The 18,747-nt window shown below is 38.3% G+C and overlaps 1 protein-coding gene and 1 pseudogene across 1 annotated transcript; both read left to right on the forward strand.

Moving 5' to 3' along the window:
• Window positions 1–1,199: 1,199 nt before the first annotated feature.
• Window positions 1,200–2,129, forward strand: LOC102277386 (olfactory receptor 1L8-like; annotated as a pseudogene).
• Window positions 2,130–11,647: 9,518 nt separating this feature from the next.
• On the forward strand, window positions 11,648–12,592 carry LOC102279442 (olfactory receptor 1L8). Its single transcript, XM_005911445.2, has one exon. It carries the CDS (start codon window positions 11,648–11,650, stop codon window positions 12,590–12,592), a length of 945 nt encoding a protein of 314 aa, XP_005911507.1.
• The last annotated feature ends 6,155 nt before the right edge of the window (window positions 12,593–18,747 follow it).

Raw genomic sequence — 18,747 nt, forward strand, 5'->3', positions numbered from 1 at the left:
AAAGCTAAATGCCTAAACAAACATTTCTTCCATAAAATTTTGTAAAAACCTGAAATTAGCCTGACAATTTGACAGTGAGGGATAATGTAAGTGTGTATTGTGGAGATTTTTACAGTAACCAAAAATATATAACCAATATCTCAAAATGCTTACAAATCCCTATGGAATATGTCTATTCACAAGGCATGGGTGGATGTGCTGACTCTAAAAATTTTATTTAAAGCACTTTGCTAGTGTAAGATCTCTCATTACCTAGTTTTTTACAGCACCAAGAAACAGGTTTTTTCAATATCCACTGTTAGACAACTGGATATGATTGAAAAAAATGTATATAAATGTTTCTCATATATTTTTAAATAAACATATGAAAGAGGAATTTTTAAACATGAATTGAATAATCAACAAAGGATGCCCATCCTGTACACATGAGATTTAGGACAGGGGAATTAAAGAAAGGAAAAATTATATACAACTTGCACAGGCTGGTGATGATAGCATCCCATGAACTAAGAAGGATGAACCTCTCATTCTCTGCCAAGAGGAGGAAAAAATGCTGTTGAACTACATTTACCGTTCTTCCTAGATTTGCCCTGTTGATTATTTTCACAAATGCTCTTATTCTATCCAAAACACTGCAAAGAAAAACTTTAGAATTATGCAACAGAATTTGCTTTAATAAAAAATGAGGGCTCTCTGACTTCCCTATCTAAAATACCTCCACCTCCACTCCCCAGTCAGCTCCATTCTCTTAGGTTGCTCTATTTGCTTAACAAAATTTATCCATACCTGATACTATGTTATGTATTTGTTTGTTGATGATCTAACTCCCAAAGTACAACATAAACTACACAAAGGCAAAATTTGTCAGTTTTATTGCTATGTTCCCAGTAAGGAAATAGGACTTTTCCCAGAATAGGAACTAAGGAACTTGAATCAGAGAGGGCCACCTCTGGCAATTTCTAAAGGAAAACTTGTCTTCTTCTGTCTCTCCAGCTTGCAATACAAGGCCTTTATGATGCCCATGAATTTGGGAAGGGAAGAACACATCAACGACCATAAGCTGGACACGCTTTCCCGGGACGGCTACTAACAGTGACCAAATAGAGGAAAGAAAGACTTGCTGGGTTATCATGACTTGGGCTATGGAATTGGAATATGACAAATAACAAACCTTCTTGTATATGACTAGATGCAAGTCAATGGAAAGACTCAACCAAACCAGCAGAGTCTCTGAATTCATCCTCCTGGGACTCTCCTCCCTGCCTGAGGACCAGAAGCCACTCTTCATCCTCTTCCTCATCATATACCTGGTCACCATAACAGGGAACCTGCTCATCATCCTGGCCATCCACTCTGACCCTCAACTGCACACCCCCATGTATTTCTTCTTGAGTTTCCTGTCTTTCATTGACATTTGCTTCACAACCACCATTGTCCCCAGGATGCTGGTGAACTTCCTGTCACATAAGACCATCTCCTATGCTGGGTGCCTGACCCAGATGTATTTTATATATGCCTTGGGCAACACTGACAGTTGGCTTCTAGTAGTCATGGCCTTTGACCGCTATGTGGCCATCTGTGACCCCTTCCATTATGTCACCATCATGAGCCATCACCGCTGTGTCCTGCTGGTGGCCTTCTCCTGCTCATTGCCTCACTTCCACTCACTCCTACATACACTTCTGCTGAATCAGGTCACTTTCTGTGACTCTAATATTATCCACCACTTCCTCTGTGACTTCAGCCCTCTGGTGAAATTATCCTGCTCTTCCACATTTGTCAATGAAATTGTGATGATGATAGAAGGATCTGTTTTTTTGGTGACTCCCTTTCTATGCATTACTTTTTCGTATATATGAATCCTCCTTGCAGTTCTCAAAATTCCCTCGGCTGCTGGGAAATGCAAAGCCTTCTCCACGTGTGGGTCTCACCTCACTGTGGTAACACTCTTTTATGGAAGCATCTTCTATGTCTATTTACAGCCTGTGTCCACCTACACCGTCAGGGACCACATGGCAACAATTGTCTACACAGTTTTAACTTCCACCCTCAATCCCTTTATCTACAGCCTGAGAAACAAAGACCTGAAACAGGGCCTGAGAAAGCTGTTGGTTAGAAGGAAACCATAGGCAGCACCCTCTTGAGAAACACACGTGTGGATTCTGCTCCACTTGAATCTGGTTTCTGCTGATTCTTGGCAAACAAGCAAGTTCTTGGAGGTTAGCTTCTTTAACCCATGTGAGATGAGGCATCATGGGTAATTACATCCAGTGATGATGATCCTTCAGTTGGCTCTGCCTCTGCTTAATCAAGATACTTTCCCTCTCTATTTCTCCTCTCTCCTATCAAGAGTCATCACAGTGAATCTTCCAAATGAGATGCTTAAACTAATCCTTTTCCCACGGATACTTCCTGAACAAATTGCTCTCTTTTCAAGACTTATCCACCAACATCCTTCACATTTCAGTATATCGCTAAAAATAATTTCCTAATTTGTAGCTCTTGGATGCCTTTGTAAACATTTGAAAAGGGAAAGGAAGAAAGGAGAGGAAGGAGGAGGAGGAGAAGGACAAAGTACATTTTAGCTGATTTTCAATTTGAAGATTTTCATAATTCTTCATTTTTCTCTTTCAAAATTTTTTTGTTTAAAACTTAAGTTTTCACTTTTTCTCTTCTCTTGGTTTTCCATTCCTCCTTTATTATATTGCTATGTCTTTCTTTTCAATTTCCTCATTTTTCCAAACAATTAAAAATTCATTTTGATGTATGGCAAAACCAATACAACATTGTAAAGTAATTAGCCTCCAATTAAAATAAATAAATTTAAATTTAAAAAAAATTGCTAATGATCAGAAAGAACAAGAACCAAGAAATTATCCATTCAACAATAGGAATGTTGAAACCATTTTTTCCTCCACCTCTTCCTACAACTATATGTTTATTTTTTTTAATAAGAAAAAATTTGCCATATATCAACATTAATCTGCCACAGGTATACATTATATAATTTAATATTTCTTCTAGAAACTCCAAGTCTTGCAAAATATAGGAAGCTTGGGGCTGGTGCACTGGGATGACCCAGAGGGATGGTATGGGGAGGGAGGTGGCAAGGGGGTTCAGGATTGGGAACACATGAATACCCGTAGCAGATTCATGTTGATGTATGGCAAAACCAATACAATATTGTAATTAGCCTCCAATTTAAAAAAATTTTTAAAAGATAAAGCATTTTAGTATTAATAAGCAAAAAAATAAGCAAAAAAATATAATACAAAAATTTTTATGTAAAAATTTAAAAATTACCATAACCTCATGACCTAGAGGCAGTGACTGGTAATATAAAATTACACAATCACTTTGGAAAGCAGTATGGAAATTCTTATAAACATAAAAATACTTTATGTTTATTAAAAACTCAAAAATATTCATAGTATTTTATGTTAGGAAAAACTAAACACAAATTAAATGGTCATCAACAAGAAAAAGATGACCAAGTCATCAGTAAAATGCTGTACACATAAGATTTGTCATTTTACTAACTAAAAATTATGTATCACTTAAAAAAAGCCAGGAACCTGGAGATAATAAGCAAAGGCTTTGGGGATGATTCATCACTGGTGCACAATAAAGATTAATACCAGCTGAATGTGCGCTTCATCTGAATACAAGGGAATGAGAGGGTCAAGGGCAATGTTACCCTTCACCTCACAAAATTTACCTTCAACTCACCAATTTTCTCTTTGTCTCGTGTGGTGGCTCAGATGGTAAAAATCTACCTGCAATGCAGGAGACCCAGGTTCGATCCTGGGAAGATCCCTGGAGAAGGGTATGGCAACCCACTCCAGTATTCTAGTCTGTTGAATTTCATGGACAGAAGAGCCTGGTGGGCTAAATGAAGTTCCATGGTGTCTCAAAGAGTCAGACACAACTGAGCAACTAACACGTTCACCAGTTTACTCTTTGTCTTGGGAATCCAATTGATTTAAGTTAAGGGTACTATTTATATGTCCATACCAAAGGAGACAGTGCTGCTGAGAATTCTATTTAATTCCAACCAGTTTTCCTACAAAGGTCTGTATAGTCAAAGCTATGGCTTTTCCAGAAATCACATATGGATGTGAGAGTTGGGCCATAAAGAAGGCTGAATACCAAAGAATTGATGCTTTTGAACTGTGGTGCTGGAGAAGACTCTTGAGAGACCCTTGGACAGCAAGGAGATCAAACCAGTCAATCCTAAAAGATATCAACTCTGAATATTCATTGGAAGGACTGGTGCTGAAGCTGAAGCTCCAATACTTTGGCTACCTGATGTGAAGAGCTGACTCATTGGAAAAGGCCCCGATTCTGGGAAAGACTGAGGGCAAGAGGAGAAGCGGTCAGCAGAGGATGAGATAGTTAGCATCACTGACTCAACGGACATGAATTTGAGCAAACTCCAGGAGATAATAAAGAACAGAGGAGCGTGGTATGCTACAATCTATGGGGTCTCCAAGAGTCAGACATGACTTAGCAACTGAACAACAACAAATTTTGACTGTGCCTACTTCTAAAGGAAAAATGTTCTGGAGCATGCCTTCGTCCCAGTCAGTTCAGTCAATCCGTCGTGTCTGACTCTTTGCGACCCCATGAATCGCAGTACATCAGGCCTCCCTGTCCATCACCAACTCCCGGAGTTCACTCAGACTCAAGTCCATCGAGTCAGTGATGCCATCCAGCCATCTCACCCTCTGTCGTCCCCTTCTCCTCCTGCCCCCAATCCCTCCCAGCATCAGAGTCTTTTCCAATGAGTCAACTCTTTGCATGAGGTGGCCAAAGTACTGGAGTTTCAGCTTCAGCATCATTCCCTCCAAAGAAATCCCAGGGCTGATCTCCTTCAGAATGGACTGGTTGGATCTCCTTGCAGTCCAAGGGACTCTCTAGAGTCTTCTCCAACACCACAGTTCAAAATCAATTCTTTGCTGCTCAGGTTTCTTTACAGTCCAACTCTCACATCCATTCATGATGACTGGGAAAACCATAGCTTTGAGTAAATGGACCTTTGTCAGCAAAGTAATGTCTCTGCTTTTTAATACGCTGTCTAGGTTGGTCATAGTTTTTCTTTCAAGGAGCAAGTGTCTTTTAATTTCACAGCTGCAGTCACCATCTGCAGTGATTTTGGAGCCCCCAAAATTAAAGTCTCTCACTGTTTCCATTGTTTCCCCTTTTATTTGCCATGAAGTGATGGGACCGGATGCCATGATCTTAGTTTTAGGACAGCTAGTAATTGGAAAAAGTGGGAGAACTAAGGCAGCTGAAGTGAGATCACCTGATGAAAAATAAAGGCAGGAAAGGGATTCAGTGTTCCTTTCTTGCAAAACTACCTCAAAGCAAGAATGTAGTGTTTTTAACTGCCTCTCTCACATGTAGTGCTGAGTCAGGGCCAATACAGGATGTTTCCAGGGTTCATTTTTCCAGGAGATGAAGTATTGGGCCAAAGCCAAACTATAATAATTTCCTGAGACATTTTGTATATAATTTAGAGAGAAGATATCAATGAGTTTCTTAAAGACCTGCCTAGACAATAGTAAGTTAGGATTATCACTTTAGTAATATCACATATTTGCTGTTACATTTGCTGTAGCACTAAGACAGGGCACCTGCCTTTGAACATCAGTGACATACTGAGACTGTCAGCGAGCAGCTGCTGCTTTATGTTTCTGTAACCAGGATGACACCTTGGTTAAAGCAGGCACCTGAGTACAAGAGAGACATGTTTGGTCCTCCACCCTGTATGGTGGAATCTAACTGGTCTTTTAACTATAACAGACTTAAATTGGGTGGAAAATTATACTGGAAGGAACTCAAAGAGTTAAAAATAGAACTGCCACATGATCCAGCAGTTTCACTTCTGAGCATTTTCTTGAGGAAAACAAACACACTAATTGAAAAAAAAAGTGCACCCTAACGTTCACTGGAGCATTGTTTACCATAGAGAAAGTATGAAACTAATTAAGTATCCATCAGTAGATAAATAGATTTTAAAACAATGTGGTATGCATACAAAATAGAATATTACTCAGCCAGAAAAAATGAGATCTTGCCATTTGCAACAACATGGATGAACTTAGAGGGTATGATGCTAAGTGAAATAATCACACAGAAAAAAAAAATATCATATGATCTCACTTCAATGTGGAATCTGAAAAACAAAACAAGCAAAACAAAATGAAAAGTCTCACACGTACAGAGAAGAGATGGGTGGTAGCCAGAGGAGATGGACTTTGGAGGGGAGAGGGTATAATTAAAGGAAACTAAAAGATACAAACTTCCAGTTATAAATAAATAAGTTGTGGAGATGTAATGTACATCTTGGAGAAGGAAATGGCAACCCACTCCAGTATTCTTGCCTGGAGAACCCCAGGGATGGGGGAGCCTGGTGAGCTGCCACCTATGGGGTCACACAGAGTCAGACATGACTGAAGCGACTTAGCAGCAGCAATGTACATCTTAAGAAATAAGGTCAATAGTATTATAATAACTTTGCATGGAACAAATGATTACAGACTCACAGCTATACAGAAAGAACTAGTAGTTACCAGCGGGGAGAAGGAGAAGGGGAGGGGAAACACAGGGGTAGGGAACTTGTTAAAAAGGGTTACTGTGGGATTATATGAAATTGTGTAACTGAAACTTTTAAAAGTTGTAAAGCACATAGAACTTAAAGAATCTTTCATTGAATAAAAACAAAATGCTAAATGAAACAATTTCCCTAAAAAAACCAACAGAGACAAATACTACAACAGAGACAAATACTATATGATATCACTTATATATAGACTATTAAAAGACAAACTAATGAAAATGTTTAAAAGACAGAATCATAGATACATACACCAAACTATATATATAGCAGTAGGCAAAGAGAGAGGGAAGAGACAAGAAAGGGGTAAAGAATTAAGAGGTACAAACCACTATGTAGAAAATAAATAACCTACAAACACATATTGTTCAGCACAGAAAATATACCCAATATTTTATAATAACTATAAATGGAGTATAACCTTTAAAAATTGTGATTCACTATGTTGGATACCCAAACTTACATAATATTGTATATCAACCATACCTCAATTTTAAAAAAATTAAAGAAAGAACTTAACCTCAAAACACTGCTCTAGGTCGATCCATGTTGTTGCCAGAGGCAAGATTTCCTTTTTTCTGGCTGAGTAATATTCTATTTTGTATGCATACCACCTGAACTCTGAAATACATACATTTTTTTCCAAAAGCTCCTTTGTTAAATATGACAATATATTTTGCCTGACCCTGTACATTAAAAATACATTAATATTAACCTAATCCCACACAGAAAAAATCTAATCCACATGCACCCCAGACACTGGCAAGCACATACACACCATTGATCTCCCTCAACTGAATCCCCTGAAAAGTACAATGTTCCCACATTGACTTATGATCTGCCAGATCTAGACTACACCTTGGTCCATACCTGAATCCCCTGAAATAAATGTACTCACCCACATAAATATTTGTCCACTCATGATAGCCCATCCTGGGGAAACTGAAGCATAGTCTTGAGATGATGTACTGAGGTTCAGAAACTCTGAGATTAGTGCCAACATCTTAACAGGAAGCCTCAGGGGTCCCCTGTCCTCTTGGAGTCAGCAGTGCTGGCTGTGATTCCCATTTGCTTTCTCTGCCTACAGAGATTCAAGGACAAACTCCTCTGAGAGGTGCTCACATCACACTCCCTCAGCCTAATAAATGCCCCAGAGACCAGCAGAGCAGATCTCAGACTCATGAGAAGCTGGCTGGGCTTCCACAATCAGGAGAGTCCTCCCACTTGAGTCAGACCATCTCTGCCTTCTGAGATCTGGAGCTGGGAGGAGCAGCATCATGCTAGGGACCAGGCGTTAGGGAAGAAATGGGGGTTGAGGTCAGGAAAGGGAAATGTGTTATCCCTTTGGAGTAGTATGTCAGCTCCTCCTCCATCCCTGCTTCTCTCCTTGTCAATCAGCCCAGAAGTACACGGAAGACACATGCAGAAGCTGAACTTTGACTGAGAAGCAGATTTGACCTGATGAACAGATGTGGTGCACATCATCTTCTGGAGCAGCTGGGAAGGAAAGAAAAGCATCTGGACGTGGAGGTGAGCTTCAGAAGCTGTCCACTCACTTGGCTACTCCAACCCAGTTTGGTACCTTACTTTTTTCTCCCTGATACTTTCAAATATTTCATGGATTGAGAAGTCATAAGATCCAAGTAACATTTCCATATGTCACTTGGTTTTAAATCCATCCAGTTGGTGACTTCTAGGCACCTATACCATATGTTTTGGTGGAAGCAAAATCCTTCAATAGAAATAAGAGGAAAGAAAGAGTTGTATTCCCAGCATCATTCATACACCCTGTCCTTTTAGAGCTAATCTTCCTGATTCTCAAATCCAAAACCTTCCTCTCTTTCTAGTCATCAGCCTGGGTGTTCCTCACATCTCTGACCTGGAGGCTCCAATCTCATTAATTCACCAGATCACCACTGATTTTTAATATTCCACATTGCCCAGGAAGACCTTTCACAAGTGACTCATTTTTGAATACTGATCTGTGTGTGATAAACTTCCTCATGCACATGATATTCCCTATTTATAAAACATTAGGAATCAGCTTGTGAGCAGGTGATGCAAGATAAATCAAATCCATACTTTTTGTCTTCAGGGTACTGTCCACGGCACAGTCACAGCTCCACACACCAGGCACACCCCAGCCAAGCATGGCTAATTATTTCTGACTCACCTGGGCCCTTTAATCAAGGATATTCCAATTTTCAAATTCCACCATCTCTTCAACACAGAAAGGTAGGTCAACTCTCTTGTGACTATAAGAACATGGAGGAAGAAAGACTTGTCAGTTTAAAAGGGTAGAAGGATAATTCATGTAGGGAATTTTCAAACAATAAAAACAGTGCCTATGTTGATGGTGATTGATAATAAGTATACCAAAACTAGAGAAGGGTAGCATACTGCTTGGGAGCATGAGCTTAGAGTGAGACTGAAATCAGAGTAGGATTCAAATCCTGATTCCTACTCACTTCCTTCATGACCTTGGGCAAACCGCTTCACCTCCATAAGCCTCAGTCTCCTGATAAAAACACATGCCTCTCAATTCCTCTTTTTGGGGGATGTAGTGAGGTGCTTAGCATAAATGTGGCATGTAATAACTTTTCAATAAATAATTAGGTATTATTATTAACTCTACTAATTCACTCAAGGCTCAAGGCATAAACAAGGTGTTCTATAAAATCTTGGAAAATCCTGAAATTAGCCTGACAATTCAATGATGAAGAATGTGGTATTTTATACACGTGAATTAACTGATTATGAGAGCATCTGGAAATAGCACATAAGGAACGATGACACAAGGATTGATGAGTACCAACATCTTCTCGTGGATGTTTACAATATGCTTGTCTTTGTTTCAAGTGTTTTAACTGCCTTCTCTTACTAAACTTTCATGAGAATGTAGATATTTGTGTCCAATATTACATATGAAGTAAGTGAGGTTTAAAAATGTTTATTATCAGATAAAAATAAGCAGTTAAACCACAAATGATGTACCATTTCACACCAATCCAAGAATGTTAAATAAATTAATATGTAATAAATGCTGGAAGGGTGTGGAGAAAAGGTTGCACTTAGTGTTGGTGGGAATGCAAAGTGCAGGAGTTGTAGCCACACAGATCCAATCCCTGGGGTGATCTCCTGAAAAAAATGGCAATAGAACAGTATTCTGACCCTGAAAATCCCACTGCAAAGGAGCCTGGCAGGCTATAGTCTTTGAAACCAGAATTGAAAGAGACACGTGAACACACATGTTCACAAGACTTAAAGTCCTGTTTATAACTGGAAGACATATTTACATGTTTCCTAGATGTCCAATAAATAGATGAATGGATAAATTTTAAAACATAAATTGTATATTAACAATGGAATATTACTCAGCCATTAAAAAGAATACATTTGAATCCGAATCTAATGAAAGAGGGATGAAACTGATGATAGCCTGATTAGTTCAGGAGGGTTAACCCAGAAAGAAGAACACTTCATTCTGTGTCCAAACAAGGAAAAATACTGTTGAATTTAGACAGATGGTAACAGATATTCACTGTTGATTATTTTGGCAAATGCTTATTTCAGCAAAGAGACACAAAGTCTAGATGTTATAGAACTGAATTTGCTTTTGGAAAGAATAGGGTCCTTCATGTTGATGAGAGGCAGAACCAATGAATTATAAAGAATTAGCACTTAAAATAAATAAATTTATATTTAAAAATAGAAATGAAAAAAAACTCACCAGTCCAATGATCTCTATCTGCTTATACTAATAATACTGGTTTTTTTTAACAAATGTATCACTGGTTCAGTTCAGTGGACAACCCATGTCCAACTCTTTGTACCCTATGGACTGCAGGGGGGCTTCCCTGTCCATCACCAACACCCAGAGCTTGCTCATGGCATGTCCATTCATGTTGATGCTATCCAACCAAATCCCAATTTTCCCCTTTTCAATGTTTTAATCTTTCCCAGCAATCAACCTTTTCCAATTAAAAAAATAAATTTATATTAAAAAAAAAGTTTCATCTTCAGATTTTCCTCAAATAATATTCAGGAAATTTATAAAAAACTGGTTTGATCTGTTTAGTCCAAGGGACTCTCAAAAGTCTTCTCCAACACCACAGTTCAAAAACATCTATTTGTTCAATGATAGTAATAATTAATGCATCCATTCATGATCACTGGAAAACAACAGAGAACTAGATGCACCTGGTAAAGTAATGTCTCTGCTTTTAATACTCTTGCCTAGAGAACCCATAATTTTGGAGGAGCCTGGCATCTTTAGTTTACATGCCTGCAAAGAGCATCTGTATGATTTTGAACCCAAGAAAATTAAGTCTGTCACTGTTTCACAGTTTTCCAGTCTATTTTCAAAATGGGACTGGAGACCATGATCTTAATTCTTTGAAAATTGATTTTAAACACTTTTCACTACAGTTTCATGTTCACTGTAGAGATTTTTTTCTTAACTTTCATCTATAAATAACCAATATCTAAAAATGATTGAAATTTCTCTTAGGAATGATTCCAGCTATGAAAATCCAACCCGGATTTTGAATATGTACTGACTCTAAGTTAAATAAGCTTGACAATAAACACCTTTTTATTCTGTAACACTCTGCAGATGTATCACTACCTGATACTATTATTTTACATATTATGTTTGTTGATCTGTCACCCAAACTACAACATGAATGGCACAAAAGGCAAATATTTCTTAGTTGAATTGCTATGTTCCCAGTAGGGAAACAGTGCTTTCCCCAGATTGGGATCTAAGGAACTTGAATCAGAGAAGTCCACCTCTGATGACTTCTAAAGGAAAGCTCTTATTCTCTCCCTCCGACTTTTAACATAAAGCACTTATGATGCCCATGGGTTTGGGAAGGGAGGTCCACATCAAGAACCATGAGAGTGACATGGCCTGAATAGCTGGTAATGATGACCAAATAGAGGAAACAAAGACTTATCATGATTTGGGCTATGGAATGGTAAGATGTGAAATAACAGAATGTCTTGTATTTAACCAGACCCAAGCCAATGGAAAGACTCAACCAAACCAGCAGTGTCTCTGAGTTCATCCTCCTGGGACTCTCCTCCCGACCTCAGGACCAGAAGCCACTCTTCATCCTCTTCCTCATCATATACCTGGTCACCATAACAGGGAACCTGCTCATCGTCCTGGCCATCCGCTCTGACCCCCAACTGCACACCCCCATGTATTTCTTCTTGAGTGTCCTGTCTTTCACTGACATTTGCTTCACCACAACCATTGTCCCCAGGATGCTGGTGAACTTCCTGTCACATAAGACCATCTCCTATGCTGGGTGTCTGTCCCAGATGTATTTTATATATGCTCTGGGAAACACTGACAGCTGCCTTCTGGCAGTCATGGCCTTTGACCGCTATGTGGCCATCTGTGACCCCTTCCACTATGTCACCATCATGAGCCACCGCCGCTGTGTCCTGCTGGTGGCCTTCTCCTGCTCATTGCCTCACTTCCACTCACTCCTACATGTACTTCTGCTGAATCAGCTCACCTTCTGTGACTCTAATGTTATCCATCATTTTCTCTGTGACATCAGCCCTCTGATGAAATTGTCCTGCTCCCCGACATTAATCAATGAAATTGTGATAATGACAGAAGGACCTGTTCTTTTGGTGACCCCCTTTCTATTCATTACTTTCTCTTATATACAGATCCTCATTGCAATTCTCAAAATTCCCTCAACTTCTGGGAAACACAAAGCCTTCTCCACGTGTGGTTCGCACCTCACTGTGGTAACACTCTTTTATGGAAGCATCTTCTATGTCTATTTACAGCCTGTGTCCACCTACACTGTCAGGGACCACGTGGCAACAATTGTCTACACAGTTCTATCCTCCATGCTCAATCCTTTTATCTACAGCCTAAGAAACAAAGACCTGAAACAGAGTCTGAGGAAGCTGGTGGGCAGGAGGAAACCTCAGACAGCATCCCCTTGATGAACACACAAGGGAATCTTCCCCATTTGAATCTGGTTTCTACTGGCTTTTGGTGATCAAGCAAGCTCTTGGAGGTTAGCATTTTTAACCCATGTGAGAATAGGAATTGTGGTCAATTACATCCATTGATGAAGACCCATCAATTGGCTCTGCCTCAGCTTAAATCATGATACACCCCCTCACCATTTCTCCTCTTTTCTATGAAAATTCATCACATTGCATCTTAGAAATATTGCTTTGAGATAAGCCTTTTCTCACAGATATTTCCTGGACTAATTTCTGTCTTTTATCAATAATTATCCTCCAAAATTCTTCAATTTCAGTTAATGGCTAAAACTAATTACTTAATTTATAGTTGCTGATTGTCTTTGTAAATGTTTGAAAGAGGAGATAATGAATGGAGAAAAGGAAAAGGAGAAGATGGAGTATATTTTACTTAATTATCTCAATATCAGGATTTTTTTTTTGCATTTATAGAGATTTTATTCAAATATCAACATCTGAAAAACATTAAATTACACTTCTCATTAAAGTTGGCACATTCCTAAACATTTACAGGTCCCCATAAATGCAATCTTACATGTATACTTTTTATTTTTTTCTTTTCTTTAATTTTTTAACTTTACTTTACTGTATTCGTTTTGCCATATATCAACATGAATCTGCCACAGGTATACACGTGTTCCCCTTCCTGAACCCCCCTCCCTCCTCCCTCCTTGTACCATCCCTCTGGGTCATCCCAGTGCACCAGCCCCAAGCATCCAGTATCGTGCATCAAACCTGGACTGCTGACTCGTTTCATATATGATATTATACATGTTTCAATGCCATTCTCCCAAAGCATCCCACCCTCTTTAATAACACCTTAATTTTCTCTCCAAAACTTTTTCTTGGCTTATTAAGTTTTCACTTCTACTACTCTCTTATCTTTCTCCTGATTTACTATATTTCTATGGTTTTATACCTTTTCAGTTTCATATTTTTTTAGCACACAACTCCCAAATGCTAATGGCCAGAAAGAATGAGAATCATGAATGATAACATAAAATTATCCATTGCGTAGTATGTATATTGAAACATTTCTTACTTCTGTCTATCCTTAAACCTACATGTTTAAAATATACGATTTAAACTGTATTCTAGAAACACCAATTCTTGAGTCTGACTTGAAGGTATATTATTAATATCATAAGTGTATATTGATTCCAGACAATTTATTTTAGTCAATCAATTTTATAACAGATAAAAATTTGGGAAAAACCTAAAATCCTACCAATAAGGACTGGAGAAACTAATTGTGATTAATTATCGAATATAACAATATGCAGCAGGCAGAAAATATCAAGCAGATCTCTGTTATTTTCTTGAAATATCATTAAATAGAAATCTTAAGTAGACCTGAGTATGAAAGTATGAATTCATTTTAGTTTTCAAAATAATATGTTATATATCTATATAGTCACTGGAATAAGAATGGAAGTGTAAGGCTAGGGAGGGACACAGAGGGAGAGAAATTGCACTTCTTGATACACATTCATCTGAATTTGTATAAATAAATATTGATAGCTCATGGAATTGAAATCTATTAATAAATCAAATGACCAATGCAATGGTGAAAGACTGTTTGTAAAATACCAGCTGAAGAGAAACTTTTTAGGTGCTTGCAAATATGAAAAATATCATTGTTTGGCTCTTTCACTTGAATCATAATTTGATAGGATACAGCATTCTAAGTATGGAAACTTCTGGAACATTAAGGACATATCTAATTGTTCTACTGCATCAAGTGTTTTCAGTGAGAATCAAGAGGTCATTATAATGTGATTGCCTCCCTTTTGTTGTTGTTCAGTCACTGAGTCATGTCCAACTCTTGGCGACCCCATGGACTGCAGCACACCAGGCTCCTCTGGCCTCCACTATTTCCTGGAGTTTGTTCAAATTCATGTCCCTTGAGTCGATGAGGCTATCTAACCATCTCATCTTCTATCACTCCCTTCTCCTTTTCCCTTCAATCTTTCCCAGCATTAGGGTTTTTTCCAATGAGTCAGCTCTTTGCATCAGGTGGCCAAAGTTTTGGAGCTTCAGCTTCAGCAATCCTTTCAATGAATATTCAGTGTTGATTTCCTTTAGGATTGACTGCTTTGATCTCCTTGCCATCCAAGGGACTCTGAAGTCTTCTCCAGCATCACAACTTGAAAGCATCAATTCTTCGGCACTCAGCCTTCTTTATGGCCCAGTTCTCACATTCACACCTGCCTACTGGAAAAACCATAGCTTTGACTATACAACCTGTGTCCACAAAGTTACATCTCTGTTTTTTAATAGGCTGTCTAGGTTTGCTGTAACTTTCCTTCCAAAGAGCAAGCATCTTTTAAGTTCATGCCTGGAGTTATCATCCTCAATGATTTTGGAGCCCAGGAAAATAAAGTCCATCACTGCTTCCACTTTTCCCCCCACTATTTGCCGTGAAATGATGGGACCAGATGCCAAGATCTTAGCTTTTTGAATGTTGAGTTTCAAGCCAGCTTTTTCACTCTCCTCTTTCACGTTTATCAAGAGGCTCTTAGTTCCTCTTCACTTTCTGCCATTAGAGTGGTATTATCTGCATAGCTGAGGTTGTTGACATTTCTCCTGCCAATCTTGATTCCAGCTTGTGATTTATTCAGCCTGGCATTTCGTATGATGGGCTCTGCATGTAAGTTAAATAAGCAGGGTGACAGTATTCAGTTTTGACATACTCCTTTCCCAGTTTGAAACCAGTCTACTGTTCCATGTCTGGTTCTAACTGTTGCTTCTTGACCTGCTTTCAAATTTCTCAGGAGACAGGTAAGGTGGCCTGGTATTTCCATCTCTTTAATAATTTTTTTGAGTCACACAAAACCCTTTGCAAAGACAAAGCTGTGATCCATGCAGGGGAATATAGGAGAAGGGAATTTTTAAAAGGGCAATTGTGGGGTTATATGAAATCATGTATGTGAAACTTTTGAAAATTGTCAAGCACTATAGAATTGAAAGACTCTTTCATTGAATAAACAAAAGAAAACTAAATAAAGCAATTTTCCCCTAAGAAAAAACAGAGAAAGACAAATACTGTATGATATCACTTATATGTAGAATGTAGAAATAAAAGAAACAATTGAAAGTAGCAAAAAAAAAAAAAAAAATGCCGACATAGAGAACAAACTCTAGGTTAACAGTGAGGCAGAGCAAATAGGGATAGAGGTTTAAGAGGTACAAATCACCATATATAAAACGATGACCTATTTATACAAGCATGTATTGTTCAGCACAGATAATATACCCAATAGTTTATAATAACTATAAATGGAGTACAATCTTTAAAAATGAGAATCACTATGTTGTACACTTTGAACTTAACACATTGCACATCAAGTGTACCTCAGTTTTTAAATTTCTTTTAAAGAAAGACAGTTGCTAAAAGGACAAAAATTTAAAAGTTCCCACCAATAGTACATAGAACTCTACTCAGCACACTGTAGTGGCCTATATGGGAAAAAAATCTAAACCAGAGTGGATATATGTATATGCATAACTGATTCATTCTGCTTACATCTAACTAATGAAATATCATAAATCAAATATACTCTAATAAAAAATTTTTTTTAAAGGAAAATAAGAAAATTTACCAGGTTGTGCAAGAAAAAATGTTCTCACCAAAACAAATAAGTTGTAGCTATGTGAGGTTATGGATGTGTTAACTAACATTATTGTGGTAATTATTGTGCTTAATAAATACGTCTCAAACAACTGTGTTGTATACCTTTAACTTACACAATGCTATATGTAAATCATCTCAATAAAGCTGGAAAATAATAATTAAATATTTGTTGGGTGAATGAATGGAAACAAAAGAAAGATGAAGGCCACATGAAGAGTAAGTGCAGGAGGCATGACTCAAACCCAGGGGTTTCTGCCTCAGTAGTATTTACTCTTGGTAAGTAGATTAAACTTTCTACACTCAACTCAAAGGTAAGGAAGAAGACGCAGATGTTTTGTGTGAGACAGTAGTTTACCCTGAGGGCAGTAGCAGAATGTGTTGTTTTTCCTATATTTGTGGATGATTTTTAACAAAATATACAATATTATCTATATAAAGCTCAAAAGAAAATGTTTCTGGTTTTAGTGCCAGAAAGAACTGCTATCCTGCTTTTTCAGATGAAGAAACTGAGGCTCATAGAGGCAAAGTCTCTTGTTAAAAGCAACCCCTAAATGAGTAGGCCAGCATTCTAATAAGTATATCCTCTCCCTCAATACAACTTCAAATCACTGATTTGAGCCTAAACTCTTAAATACATACATGTTTTTCAAAGCCCCTTTGCTAAATATGACAACATTTGCCTGACCCTGTGATTTTAAACATATGTAAATTCACAGTAGCCTAATCCCTCACTTAAAAAAAAATCTAATCCACATGCTTCCCCAGATACTGGAAAGTACATACACACCATTGATCTTCACCAATTGATCCCCTTAAAATTGGAAAACTCTGCATATTCATTTATGTATGATCTGTCTGGTTCTAGAATACACCTTGGTCCACACCTATTTTCAATAAAATGAAAATATTCACCCACATGAATATTTTCCTATCCTTGATAAAATACAGTTGAAGCCTGACCTTGAGACAGTGCACTGAGGTTCATTAGCTCTGAGATTAGTCCCACAGCTAAACAGGAAGCCTCAGGGGTCCCCTGTCCCCTTGAAGTCAGCTGGGCTAGCTCTGATTCCCTTTGTGCTTTCTCTGCCTACAGAGATCCCAGGATGAAATTTCCTGAGAAGTCATCACACCACAACTTCCTCAACCTAACAAGCACCCCAGGGGCTAGCAGAGAATACTCCAAACTCACGAGAAGCTGGCTAGTCTTCCACAATCAGGAGAGTCCTCTTACTTAAGTCAGAGCGTCTCCCATTCCATGGGAGACACACGAGGAAGCTGAGCTTTGGCTGAGAAGCAAACTATGACCTGATGAACAGACATGGTGCAGATCAGCTTCTGGAGAGGTTGGGAATGAAAGAAAAGCATTTGGACATGCAGGTGAGCTTCAGGAAACTGGCCACCCACTGGGCTACTCTATCCCAGCTTAATATCTTACTCTTTTCTCTTTGGATACTTTCAAATATTTTATGGATTGAGAAGTCATAAAGTCCAAGTAGAACTTCCATGTGGCATTTGGTTTTAAGTTCATCCAGTTGGACTTCTAGGCTACCTATAACATAAGTTTTGGTGAAAGCAAAGTGCTTCAGCAGAAAAGAAGAGGGAAAAAAAAACTGTTGTATTCCTATTCTGATCCACTTACACTGCTTTTAGAACTATTCTCCCCGGTTCTCAGATCCAAAACCTTCCTCCTTTTTTCTAGCCTGGGTGTTCTTCACATCTATGACCTGGAGCATCCAATTTAAATAATTCACCAAATTGCCACTAATTTTTGTATTCCACATTCCCCCAGGCAGCCCTTTCACAAATGACTCACCTTTCAATCTTGATTTGTGTGTGATAAACTGCTTTGCAGACATGGTGTCTCCCTTGTTATCCTTAAAATGTCAAGAACCAACTTGTGAGCAGGAGATGCAGGACAAATCAAACCCCATTTTTTGTCTTCAGGGTACTGTCACTGCATGGCCACAACTCCACACTCCAGACACACCCCAGTTATAAAAGCCCATGATTTTGGTCAATTAATCATGAATATTCAAATACTCAAATTCTACCATCTCAGCAACAAAGATAACCAGATCACCTCTCTTGCAACTACAAGGATAGATTCAGAACATGGGAGAAGAAAGCTTGTCGATAAAGGGCAATAGAGAGGTATTTCATGTTAGGAAATTGCCAAAATGAGGAAAATAGTGCATGATTGATTGTTGGTGACTGTGACAGATGATAAATATACCAAACCTAGGGGAGGGGTAGTGTAATGCTTGAAAGCATGAGCTTAAAGTGAGTCAGAAATCTGAATGCGTCCAAATCCTGATTGTGATTCCTTAGAGACTTTGAGCAAATTGCTTCACCTCTATAAGCCTCATTCTCCCATTTAATAACACGTGCTTTCCAATTTCTTATTATGGAATTTAGTGAGGTGACTGTAATAAGCTTGACATGTAATACATTTTCAACAAATATTGGTTTATTCTAA

This window comes from Bos mutus, chromosome 11, assembly GCF_027580195.1.
Source record: "Bos mutus isolate GX-2022 chromosome 11, NWIPB_WYAK_1.1, whole genome shotgun sequence".
Classification (NCBI taxonomy): Eukaryota; Metazoa; Chordata; class Mammalia; order Artiodactyla; family Bovidae; genus Bos; species Bos mutus.

Coding starts and splice junctions, on each gene's coding strand:
- LOC102279442 (XM_005911445.2), top strand. CDS start 11,648: ATGGAAAGACTCAACCAAACCAGCAGTGTCTCTGAGTTCATCCTCCTG.